This window comes from Ranitomeya imitator, chromosome 1 (assembly GCF_032444005.1).
Source record: "Ranitomeya imitator isolate aRanImi1 chromosome 1, aRanImi1.pri, whole genome shotgun sequence".
Taxonomy (NCBI): domain Eukaryota; kingdom Metazoa; phylum Chordata; class Amphibia; order Anura; family Dendrobatidae; genus Ranitomeya; species Ranitomeya imitator.
The window spans coordinates 26605012-26617762 of NC_091282.1; the positions used below are offsets into that span (position 1 = coordinate 26605012).

The 12751-nt window shown below is 46.2% G+C and overlaps 1 protein-coding gene across 1 annotated transcript in view; it reads right to left on the minus strand.

Annotated features, from left to right (window-relative positions):
* The window catches only part of ANKRD55 (ankyrin repeat domain 55), a 105266-nt gene that overhangs the window by 47724 nt on the left and 44791 nt on the right, over nt 1-12751 (minus strand). The window contains exon 2 of the mRNA XM_069745893.1: nt 1748-1870. Within this exon, the coding sequence (XP_069601994.1) occupies nt 1748-1870 (123 nt within the window). The remainder of the gene's footprint in view (nt 1-1747; nt 1871-12751) is intronic.

Here is a 12751-nt window from a genome sequence, read left to right on the forward strand (position 1 = left end):
CATCTCTGTATACAGGGAGCTCCCCCTACTGGTGGCTGCAGACAGGATCTTATCATGTATCTCTGTATACAGGGAGCTCCCCCTAGTGGTGACTGCAGACAGGATCTTATCATGTATCTCTGTATACAGGGAGCTCCCCCTAGTGGTGGCTGCAGACAGGATCTTATCATGTATCTCTGTATACAGGGAGCTCCCCCTAGTGGTGGCTGCAGACAGGATCTTATCATGTATCTCTGTATACAGGGAGCTCCCCCTAGTGGTGGCTGCAGACAGGATCTTATCATGTATCTCTGTATACAGAGAGCTCCCCCTAGTGGTGACTGCAGACAGAATCTTATCATGTATCTCTGTATACAGGGAGCTCCCCCTAGTGGTGGCTGCAGACAGGATCTTATCATGTATCTCTGTATACAGGGAGCTCCCCCTAGTGGTGGCTGCAGACAGGATCTTATCATGTATCTCTGTATACAGGGGGCTCCCCCTAGTGGTGGCTGCAGACAGGATCTTATCATGTATCTCTGTATACAGGGAGCTCCCCCTAGTGGTGGCTGCAGACAGGATCTTATCATGTATCTCTGTATACAGGGAGCTCCCCCTAGTGGTGGCTGCAGACAGAATCTTATCATGTATCTCTGTATACATGGAGCTCCCCCTAGTGTTGACTGCAGACAGGATCTTATCATGTATCTCTGTATACAGGGAGCTCCCCCTAGTGGTGGCTGCAGACAGGATCTTATCATGTATCTCTGTATACAGGGGGCTCCCCCTAGTGGTGGCTGCAGACAGGATCTTATCATGTATCTCTGTATACAGGGAGCTCCCCCTAGTGGTGGCTGCAGACAGGATCTTATCATGTATCTCTGTATACAGGGAGCTCCCCCTAGTGGTGGCTGCAGACAGAATCTTATCATGTATCTCTGTATACATGGAGCTCCCCCTAGTGGTGACTGCAGACAGGATCTTATCATGTATCTCTGTATACATGGAGCTCCCCCTAGTGGTGACTGCAGACAGGATCTTATCATGTATCTCTGTATACAGGGAGCTCCCCCTAGTGGTGACTGCAGACAGGATCTTATCATGTATCTCTGTATACAGGGAGCTCCCCCTAATGGTGGCTGCAGACAGGATCTTATCATGTATCTCTGTATACAGGGAGCTCCCCCTAGTTGTGGCTGCAGACAGGATCTTATCATGTATCTCTGTATACAGGGAGCTCCCCCTAGTGGTGACTGCAGACAGGATCTTATCATGTATCTCTGTATACAGGGAGCTCCCCCTAGTGGTGACTGCAGACAGGATCTTATCATGTATCTCTGTATACAGGGAGCTCCCCCTAGTGGTGACTGCAGACAGGATCTTATCATGTATCTCTGTATACAGGGAGCTCCCCCTAGTGGTGGCTGCAGACAGGATCTTTTCTTGGATCTCTGCACACAAGAAGTATCTGCCTTTATCAGAAACTATTCCCGGTATTTCTGATCTTTGCTGTTTATACAGTTGACTGTTACCGTCATTATTTTATATATAATATTTAATATTTCGGTAGCGGGCAGTAGGGTAACGTCCATTCTGTCACTCATCAGCAACAATATCTGTCTACTCCCAAATGTTGTTAAGATAAAAATATTAAAACAAATATTGCCTTTTTTTGTCACCTCATCTTCTTTAAAAAATGCAATACAAAATTGATTAAGATGTCGGATGTAGCTTAATATGGTGCCATCATGATTCCCGGCTCGCGTACCTTCATTGTCGCAGTATTCGAGGATTGAAGGGTCTTCTCGGATGATCGCCGTCAGTGTGTTGACATCGCCATTAGCGGAGGCTTGATAAACCACAGACAGGTCAATCTCTTCTGAGGAGTCACCTGCAAAACAGAGGACGAGACCCTGACACAAAGAATTTCCTTCGGCCGCAGCAGCACATTTATTACTAGCGGGCAGGAATCGTGTCACTGGGACTAGTGTGCAACCTGCATGGAGAGTTCTGCAAATTCTAGACAGTTTTGTTTCCATTCAGAAGCAGTAACCCTGTATATAGTCCGGTCCTCAGCTGGGAAGTGGATACATTGTATCCAGTGTAGACAATGAGGGAAACAGCCCAGACTCCGAACTGATACATTGTAACAAACCAGCAGAGATTTGTGCCGCCGCTTCTGATGTCTTTTGGATCACAAAGCTTTGTCAAGACTGAAAGCAAACAAGAGAGTTCCGATTCACTGACAGCAAGCGCAAACCTGTAAAATGGGGAGACATTGAAACATAAAGACTATTAGAAAGATGTAGAAGTTTTTACTTATGCACAGAGCAAAGAAGACAAGATAGATTTAATACATCTAGTGATCAAGATATGGATGGAGGATAGTGGGACGATGGATGGAGGATAGAGGGGGGATGGAGGATGGAGAGACGATGGATGGAAGATAGAAGGATGGATGGAGGATGGAGAGACGATGGATGGAGGATAGAGGGGGGATGGAGGATGGAGAGACGATGGATGGAAGATAGAAGGATGGATGGAGGATGGAGAGACGATGGATGGAAGATAGAAGGATGGATGGAGGATGGAGAGACGATGGATGGAGGATAGAAGGATGGATGGAGGATGGAGAGACGATGGATGGAAGATAGAAGGATGGATGGAGGATGGAGAGACGATGGATGGAGGATAGAAGGATGGATGGAGGATGGAGAGACGATGGATGGAGGATAGAAGGATGGATGGAGGATGGAGAGACGATGGATGGAAGATAGAAGGATGGATGGAGGATGGAGAGACGATGGATGGAAGATAGAAGGATGGATGGAGGATGGAGAAACGATGGATGGAGGATAGAAGGATGGATGGAGGATGGAGAGACGATGGATGGAAGATAGAAGGATGGATGGAGGATGGAGAGACGATGGATGGAAGATAGAAGGATGGATGGAGGATGGAGAGACGATGGATGGAAGATAGAAGGATGGATGGAGGATGGAGAGACGATGGATGGAAGATAGAAGGATGGATAGAGGATGGAGAGACGATGGATGGAGGATAGAAGGATGGATGGAGGATGGAGAGACGATGGATGGAGGATAGAAGGATGGATGGAGGATGGAGAGACGATGGATGGAGGATAGAAGGATGGATGGAGGATGGAGAGACGATGGATGGAGGATAGAAGGATGGATGGAGGATGGAGAGACGATGGATGGAAGATAGAAGGATGGATGGAGGATGGAGAAACGATGGATGGAAGATAGAAGGATGGATGGAGGATGGAGAGACGATGGATGGAAGATAGAAGGATGGATGGAGGATGGAGAGACGATGGATGGAGGATAGAAGGATGGATGGAGGATGGAGAAACGATGGATGGAAGATAGAAGGATGGATGGAGGATGGAGAGACGATGGATGGAGGATAGAAGGATGGATGGAGGATGGAGAGACGATGGATGGAAGATAGAAGGATGGATGGAGGATGGAGAAACGATGGATGGAAGATAGAAGGATGGATGGAGGATGGAGAGACGATGGATGGAGGATAGAAGGATGGATGGAGGATGGAGAGACGATGGATGGAAGATAGAAGGATGGATGGAGGATGGAGAAACGATGGATGGAAGATAGAAGGATGGATGGAGGATGGAGAGACGATGGATGGAGGATAGAAGGATGGATGGAGGATGGAGAAACGATGGATGGAAGATAGAAGGATGGATGGAGGATGGAGAGACGATGGATGGAGGATAGAAGGATGGATGGAGGATGGAGAGACGATGGATGGAGGATAGAAGGATGGATGGAGGATGGAGAAACGATGGATGGAAGATAGAAGGATGGATGGAGGATGGAGAGACGATGGATGGAGGATAGAAGGATGGATGGAGGATACAAGAATGATGGATGGAGGACTGAGGGACGATGGATGCAGAATAGAGACATGACTTACGGGGATAGAGGTGTGATTCATGGAGGACAGAGAAACAATAGAAGCACGATAGACAATGGAAGCAAGATAGAAGGACGATGGATGTAGGGTACAGGTACGATGGATGGGACATAGAAAGGTGAAGAGTGGAGGATACAGGGAAGATGGGATAGAAGGATGATATTTTTTGCAAGAAGAACTATATCTACGGTAAGTGGGTAAGGATTGTGGATAAGCCAAGTCCTTGGGGTCCACACACAGCCCCCTCATTCCTCCTCTTGTTACAGGGAAGACCAAATCAACAACTTCTAAGAATCTCTCCCCATCTTCCACAGATGTGTCAGAAACAGTCTGATAAATGGATAAAACTGACAAAACCAAGAGAAGCTGAGAAACCTGCGAGCCGAGCACAGGATGCATGAAGGATAATTCAACGATGTCCCTGGAGGTTTACACAGTACAGCTTCAGATGTGTATATATATATATATATATATATATATATATATACATGCGCCCCGGAAAGGATCTGCCCATAGTCTCCATTTCACAATGGATGAGTATTTGGGTAAATCAGATTGTGATTGTTCAGTGCTATGGAGATGCAGGACGATGCACTGCTATGACTTCACCCCACCGGCCCCTAGGACCTTCTATATGGCAGTATGAGGGGACCTTCCCTTTAAGGAGATGAGATTTGTGACCCCGGAGAGCAGCGTACAATCCACTGATCAGTTTTCTGTGGATGAGTCTGTGTGAAGCCAATTAAAATAGTAAAGTCCAGTCATGGCGGCCTGGTCATCGGTGCTATACTACCTAGGCCAGTATTTCTGTGCCAAAACTTGTGGGGTTTTCTCATGCCGCAGTGTGGAGAATATATCAAGAATGGTGTCAAAGGGAAAATGATCCAGAGAAAAGGGTTAATGGAGATGGAAAAAAATTATCTCTAAAAGGATTAGAGGAGGCTATGAAGAACAGTTCTAATGAAATGATCTGAAGACGATGTGAAGAATCGTTCTGATGATAGCGATCAGAGGAAGATGTGAAGAATCATACTGATGGAAGGATGTGAAGAATCGTTCTGATGAAAGAGGCCAGAGGAAAATGTGAAGTGTTGTTCTAATGACAGGGATCAAAGTAGAATGTGAAGAATCATTCCGACGGGAGGATCAGAGAAAGATGTGAAGAAATGCTCTGATGAAAAGATTAGAAGAGGATGTGAAAAATCATAGTCCAGTATTTCAGAGCCACTTTTAGGGGGCTTCTTTTTATTCAGTTGGGTGGAGAGAATACCAAGTATGGTGTGATAGTGAAAATGATCCAGAGAAATAGGATCCTGAAGATGGAAACAATTTGTCTCGAAAAGGATTGGAGGAGGCTATGAAGAATAGTTCTAAAGAAAGGATCAGAAGAGGATGTGAAGTAGCAATCTGATGAAAATGGTGAGAGAAAAATGTTAAGAATCGTTCTTATGATAGTGATCAGAGGAAGATGTGAAGAATCATTCTGATGGAAGGATGTGAAGAATTGTTCTATGAAAGGATCAGAGGAGGGTGTAAAGAATCATTCTGATGAAAGGGGCTAGAGGAAGATGCAAAGAATAATTCTAAGAACCATTGTGATAAAAGAATCATAAGATGTAAAGAATAATTCTGACAAAAGCATCAGAGTGAGATGTGAAGAAACATTCTGATGGAAGGATGTGAAGAATTGTTCTGATGAAAGGATCAGAAGAGGACCTGAAGCATCATAGGCCAGTATTTCAGTGCCAAACTTGTGGGATCAAAAATACGAAAAATGATGAAAATCTGGAAATTATCCAGAGAAGGGATCCTGGATATGGAAACAATTCGTCACCAAAAAGGATTGAAGGAGGCTATGAAGAATAGCTATAATGATAGGATCAGAAGAGGATGTGAAGCATCATTCTGATGAAATAATATGAAGGGGATGTGAAGAATTGTGCTGATAAAATGGACCAGAGGAAAATGCGTAGAATCACGCTGATGAAGTTATCAGAGGAAGACATGAAGAATCATTCTGAGGTAAGACTAAGAGTGTCAAGGTAAAAATATACGTTTTTATACCCTTTTGTACTTTTATATATTCTTATGCTGTGAAACAATAAGTTTTTCCCCTTTGCTTGCTAAATGCAAATTTAACTGTATTTAAGATGGCTGCCAGTATTCACTTTTGCCTTAGTTTTTGTACTTGCCAAGAATCTACTTTCGTTTCTGAAGCTAAAGTATCGTTTCTGGAGAAATGGAAACTTAACAAGATGTGGACAAAGGAAGATTCATCAGATGATGTCATAGCCAATCAGAGGGACTGAATACTAGATACATTGCTTAAACCCCGCCTAACCCCACCCTCTGCACACCTTCCCCCAATGGACTATATAATGTTATGTATATGAAATAAACAGTTGAGTTGCTGTGACGTTACACACGAGCGTGCAATGAGTTTGAACCAGCATTGTGTCTGACTCATTCTTATCCGGTACCAACATGCTCCTAATCTGATTTGGAATGACTGGTGGATGAAGGGTATTGTCGTGACGACCCCGACAAGAGGAGGAAGTGAAGAATAATTCTAATGAAAGGATCAGAGGAGGGTGTAAAGAATCATTCTGACGAAAGGGGCCAGAGGAAGATGTGAAGAATAATTCTAAGAACCATTGTGATAAAAGGATCATAAGATGTGAAGAATCATTCTGACAAAAGGATCAGAGTGAGATGTGAAGAATCAATTTGATGAAAGGAACTTTCCTTGACAAATGTCTGCCGATTCTGATCCATTCCTGAGCTTGACTTTAAAAACTGCATTGAAGAAGCTGAATGTGGATCCGAGCCGAGCGCATCAATCAGTCTCTCAGGGAGCAGATGTCAGGAACCGCGGGGTAGGAGGAACGCGGCTTCCCAGTAATGCCCAATTCATTATCTTACCTTCTCCAGGAACATCTCATCTGTTGTCCCTGGCGACTGCCCGGCAGACAATTAGGGCCGTGTTCCGTCCCCCGAGTATTCGGACCCTCTCCCTCTATTCTGCATGTTCAGCCATTGTGTCTGCTCTATAGATCTGCACTAATCGATACAATGTAACACAACAACAATAGAATGTTTATCAACACTGACTAATAAGCAGAGACAGAAAGCGCCCAAATCCCACAACTGTCCGCAGCGTTCATCTCCAGCAAATCTCATAAAATGTAAGTTTGGGAAAAGGATTCCCCCCCCCCCATTAAAATGTTTAATTTTGTAATGTTATTATTATTAACCCTCTCCTGCCATGGCCAATCTTATGGGATTTCCTTATTGCAGTGGTTGTGTAGAGTTACCAAAAATGACGTAATAGAGGAAATTAGTCAAATTAAGGGAATCCTGGCGATAGAAACAATTCATCACCAAATAGATTGGAGGAGGCTTTGAAGAATAGTTCTAATGAAAAGGATCAGAAGAGGCTGTAAAGGATCGTTCTGATGGAAGGATCAGAAGTGTGAAAAATTGTGCTGATAAAATGGATCAGATGAAAATGCGATGAAAGAATCAGAGGAGGATGTGAAGACTAATTCTGGAAAAATGCTGAAAGAATTGGCGCTACAGTTCTCAAATTCAGCCAGGAAAAAAAAAAGCAAGAATGCGCAGGAGATTTAAGATATTGAAGAGCTTTTGGTGCGGCTATGAAAAGCAGCTTCTTATTAGCATAAAAAAAGCTTCACATGAACATAACTTTAAGGTTTATTACAAAATGTAATATTGTCCACCCATAACAATATACAGCGGGTACGGAAAGTATTCCGACCCCTTTAAATTTTTCACTCTTTGTTTCATTGCAGCTATTTGGTAAATGAAAAAAAGTTCATTTTTTTCTCATTAATGTTCACTCTGCGCCCCATCTTGAGTGAAAAAAAAAAACAGAAATGTAGAAATTTTTGCAAATTTATTAAAAAAGAAAAACTGAAATGTAATAGTTCAGTGTCTCTGCTGGATGGCAGGCTGACTGCTCGCATCATTCCAGTGCGCAGCATGGCATCTAGATGTAGCAGAGACTTATTTATTATCTTCTCCTTTTACAGGAGACATTGGCTTCAGTGGATTAGATGTAAAGGTGAGTATACGTGTTTTTATTTTTAATTTCAAATAAAGGTATCAGTGTCTTTATTTCAATTACATGACTTTATTCTGGGTGTTTTTATTTACAATATGACTATGGGGTTAGTAATGGAGGTATCTTATAGACACCTCTCCATTACTAATCCTTGGGCTTCATGTCAGCTCGCAATAGAAAGTCGACATCAACCCCAATACTATCACCCGATTTGCACTGCACCAGGGCAAGTGGGAAAGATAGAGAATAAGCGCCACAAGTGACGCATCTTATGGATGCACCATTTCTGGGAGAGCTAAGAGCTGATGTTTAAGTCTGGGAGGGGGCCAATATCCATGGCCCCTTCCTAGCTTAGTAATATCAGCTCAAAGCTGTCTGCCTAGCCTTTGCTGGTTATTAATTATAGGGGGCCCATGTAATTTTTTTTGGGGACCCTGATTTTAATAACCAGTGAAGGTTAAGTATACAGCTGTGAGCTGATATTAATAGCACGGGAAGCTCCATCGGTTTTACAGTATTACACCCTTCCCAGGCTATAAACATCAGCTGTCCGCTTTCTTTCAGCTGGTTATTAAAATTTCAGGTGATCGCATGCCATTTTTTTCTGTAATTTATTGATTTATTAATTAAATACATGTATAGTAAGCTACACAAACAATGTACTAATTATGTATGTCACTCACATATTTCTATCTATCAATGGAGCCATATCCTCACGTCTTCTACGTGTCCTTGTGCATTTGTGCCGAGCGTTACATTGTGACCGGTACAATACAGGATGGAGCCGTATCCTCACTATATAGGTCACTATAGATTTTGTGGCTTTGTCTGTGATCGATGTGAGGTCGGGAGATTAAATTGTAACACAGAACGTATCTGAAGACATCGAATGTAACGGGGTCTACCAAGCTGGGGTACCTTTTTCAGTACCACCCCGTGTTTCAGGAAGTCCACTCTGCTTTTGCTGGATTCTGAATGAAGGACGCTGGCAGGAATTTCTTGATTACATGAGAGTATATAAAAGCTGACTGCTTCTCCAGGTATTTCCAGTCTAAGAACCACCTTTATTTACAGCACACAGAATATATAGCACAGATACACAGGGCAGGCCAATAGGAACACAGCAGGCCAGACCTACATTACAATAGCCGCAGGGGGCCGGAGCCTGCCAATATTTACTGTGGGAATTACAAAGGTGGGGGAGGTCAGAAAGAGAATATCTTGTCCAGGGGCGCAGCCTGTGGACTGATGCATTTCACATGGAAACTATTATACATACATATACTGCATAACATTCTTGGTGCTGGGGGGTTTTGTAACACGGCTCCCCTTTTCAGCGACGTGATCGGCATACACAGTCTGATCCTTAATGGATCGGTTTGGGGATGACCGAAGTTTATGGGGTTGGTACGAGTTCCGTTTGTCCTCTTAGTCCATCGGCATTACCATTTTGTTTGCCGGGTCGGTAGTGGATGGTGAAGTCCAGAGGTTGTAGGGCTAAACTCCACCGCAGTAATCTGGCGTTGTCTCCGGAGACCCGATTAAGCCAGACTAGGGGATTATGCTCCGTTAGGAGGGAAAACTGTCGTCCATACAAATATGGTTGTAACTTTTTGAGTGCCCATACTACCGCCAGGCACTCCTTCTCGATGGCCGCATAGCTTACTTCACGGGGCAGTAGTTTCCGACTTAGATAAGCTACCGGGTGTTCTTGGCCGTCCGGCCCGACTTGGCTTAGTACTGCCCCCAATCCAAACATAGAAGCTTCTGTGTGAACAAGAAAACGTTTAGTTGGATCGGGTGCGGCCAATACAGGGGTATTGGTGAGGGCGTCCTTTAGCTGGTGGAAGGCTTCCTCGCACTCTGGGGTCCAGGTTACCTGGCGGGGTTGGTTCTTACGGGTCAGATCAGTGAGGGGCTTGGCTATGCTGCTGTAATTGGGAACGAATTTCCTGTAATACCCCGCTGTCCATAGAAACGCCATGACCTGGGTTTTAGTGCGTGGGGTGGGCCATTTGGCTATGCCCTCAATCTTGGCTGGTTCTGGTCTCTGTTTCCCACTTCCCACCCAATGCCCTAAATACTGAACCTCTGCTTTGCCCACGTGACACTTGTTTGGGTTCAGGGTAATTCCGGCCTTGTGGATCCTGTCCAATACTGTCTCTAGGTGATTTAGATGCTCTTCCCATGTCACGCTGTAGATGGCGATGTCATCCAAGTAGGCACACGCATAGTCCTGGAGACCATCCAGAAGCCGGTCAGCCAGCCTCTGGAAGGTCACCGGGGCAGTCTTCATCCCAAATGGCATAACTCGAAACTGGAATAAGCCAAACAGGGTGACAAATGCTGACTTGGGAATAGCATCAGGACTAAGGGGAATCTGCCAGTAGCCTTTGCATAGATCGATGGTGGTCAAATACTTTGCCCCTGCCAGCCGGTCTAACAAGTCATCCACACGCGGCATGGGATACGCATCCGTCACTGTTTTCTCATTGAGCTTACGATAGTCTACACAAAACCGTGTGTAGTCCCATCCTTCTTGGGCACTAACACTACGGGGGATGCCCAGGGACTATCTGACTCTTCAATGACCCCTAAACCCAACATCTCTTGTATCTCTTGTCGCATCCCCTCTCGTACAGACTCAGGGACGCGGAAGGGGGGTTGTCGCAGGGGGGTCTGATCCTGGGTCTCAACCTTGTGTTGTGCCAGGTGAGTGTACCCGGGTTTCCCCGAAAACATCCTCTGTCGCTACCTCAACAACTCCTCGCCTGCTGTCTCTCCCGGGGGCCTAAGTCTTCACCCCAGTGTACCTGGTCCCATGTTTTAGACTGAGTCCTTTCCCCTAAGACATCAGGCAAGGGAAGTCCGGCTAAATCCTCTGCTTCAGGTGCACAGATGGCCACTACCTCTTCAGGGCGCTCCCGATAGGGCTTCAGCATATTCACGTGGAACATGCAGATAACCCTGGGGTCGTCACAATCGGCGACATTATAGGTGGTGTCGGCCATTTTCCCCACTACCTGGTAGGGCCCCAGCCATGCAGCTTGGAACTTGTTCTGCCTAGCGGGCTCTAACACCAGGACCTTCTGCCCTATTTCCAAGGTGCGCTCTCTGGCCCTCCGATCGTACCATACGCGCTGGGCAACCTGCATGTTCCCACGTACAGCCTGGGTCAGCTCCTGTAGGCGGTCCCGGAATTCGAGCACATAGGGTACAATATGAACCCCTTCTATGGTGCCCTCCCCTTCCCAGTGTTCTAGCACTAAGTCTAGGGGTCCCCTTACCCGTCTCCCGTATACCAGTTCGAATGGGGAGAACCCCGTGGATTCTTGGGGCACCTCTCGATAGGCAAACAGGAGGTGAGGCAAGAATTTCTCCCAGTCTCTGTAGGTCCTGGTAAAAGTCCCAATGAGTTGTTTTAACGTCCGGTTAAAGCGTTCACACAACCCATTGGTTTGTGGGTGGTACGGGGCGCTTCTAATGGACTTTACACTGCACAGCTTCCACAGTTGGTTGGTCACCTCTGCTGTAAACTGGGTACCCTGGTCTGAGATAATCTCCCGGGGAAATCCAACCCGTGAGAAAACCTGGAGCAGGGCAGCCGCCACCGTCTCTGCCAGTATGTTAGGTAACGCAATCGCCTCTGGATACCGTGTGGCATAATCTACCACTGTCAATATATACCTTTTCCCTGACGGGCTGGGTTTGGCTAACGGCCCTATCAGATCGACCGCTACTCAGCTAAATGGTTCCTCCACAATGGGGAGGGGGCGTAATTTGGCCGTGCATCGATCTTCCCTCTTGCCAATGCGCTGGCAACTGTCACAGGTCTGGCAGTATTGATGAACATCATAGGTTACCCCCAGCCAAAAGAAGTTTTGTGTCAGACGATGCCTGGTGTGACTGGCACCGAAGTGCCCGGCCAAGGGTATGTCATGAGAGATTCGCAGTAACTCCTGCCTATACTTCTTGGAACTACCAGCTGTCGTTTTATAGTGGAGCTCGTCCCTGTGTGGTGCTGCTCTGTGATCCGGTAGAGGAGTCCCTGCTTCCATATAAACTGTTCCCCTTCCAGTACCCCTCTCCCCTCCTGTGCCTTCCCACAATATCCCTCCAATGAAGGATCCTCAAGTAACTCCCTCTTAAATTCATCTGGGGTGGCCCCAGAAATGTGTCTGGCTATAGGAATATGTGTAGGGCTGGGATGTCTTACCTGGGCCTCTTCTGAGTGTGATTCCGCCTCCGCAGCTCGAGCTTGTCTCCGGGTGGTCACAGGATATGTCTCAGCCAGAGGGGCAACCGAGAAGACAGACAACATGGGCCCCAAGTCATTTCCCAGCAAAACGTCTGCAAGCAAATTCTCCATCAAGCCGACCTCAACAAGGCCATCCCCGACTCCCCAGTTCAGGTGAATCCTGGCAGTGGGCAGTCGATGTATAGCTCCCCCTGCTACATGGACTGCCACTGTCCGGTCCGTCTTTTCTTGGTCCCGGTAGAGATGAGGCTTCACAGGGTCAAAGTTGCTCCGGAATCTCTTAGTCCCTGCATGCGTTTCCCATTAACCCACACGACCTGTCGATGCTGTTGTCGATTATCTGCCCGGGCTGCCTGCACGGGGTCTACTTCATGCAGCACTTCCTCCATGTCTTCCACCCCTTGGTTAGTTGTAGCCCCCAATTCCGGGTCAGCTTCGCCTTGGTAGCAGTGTACAGCGGCCCGGCGGAA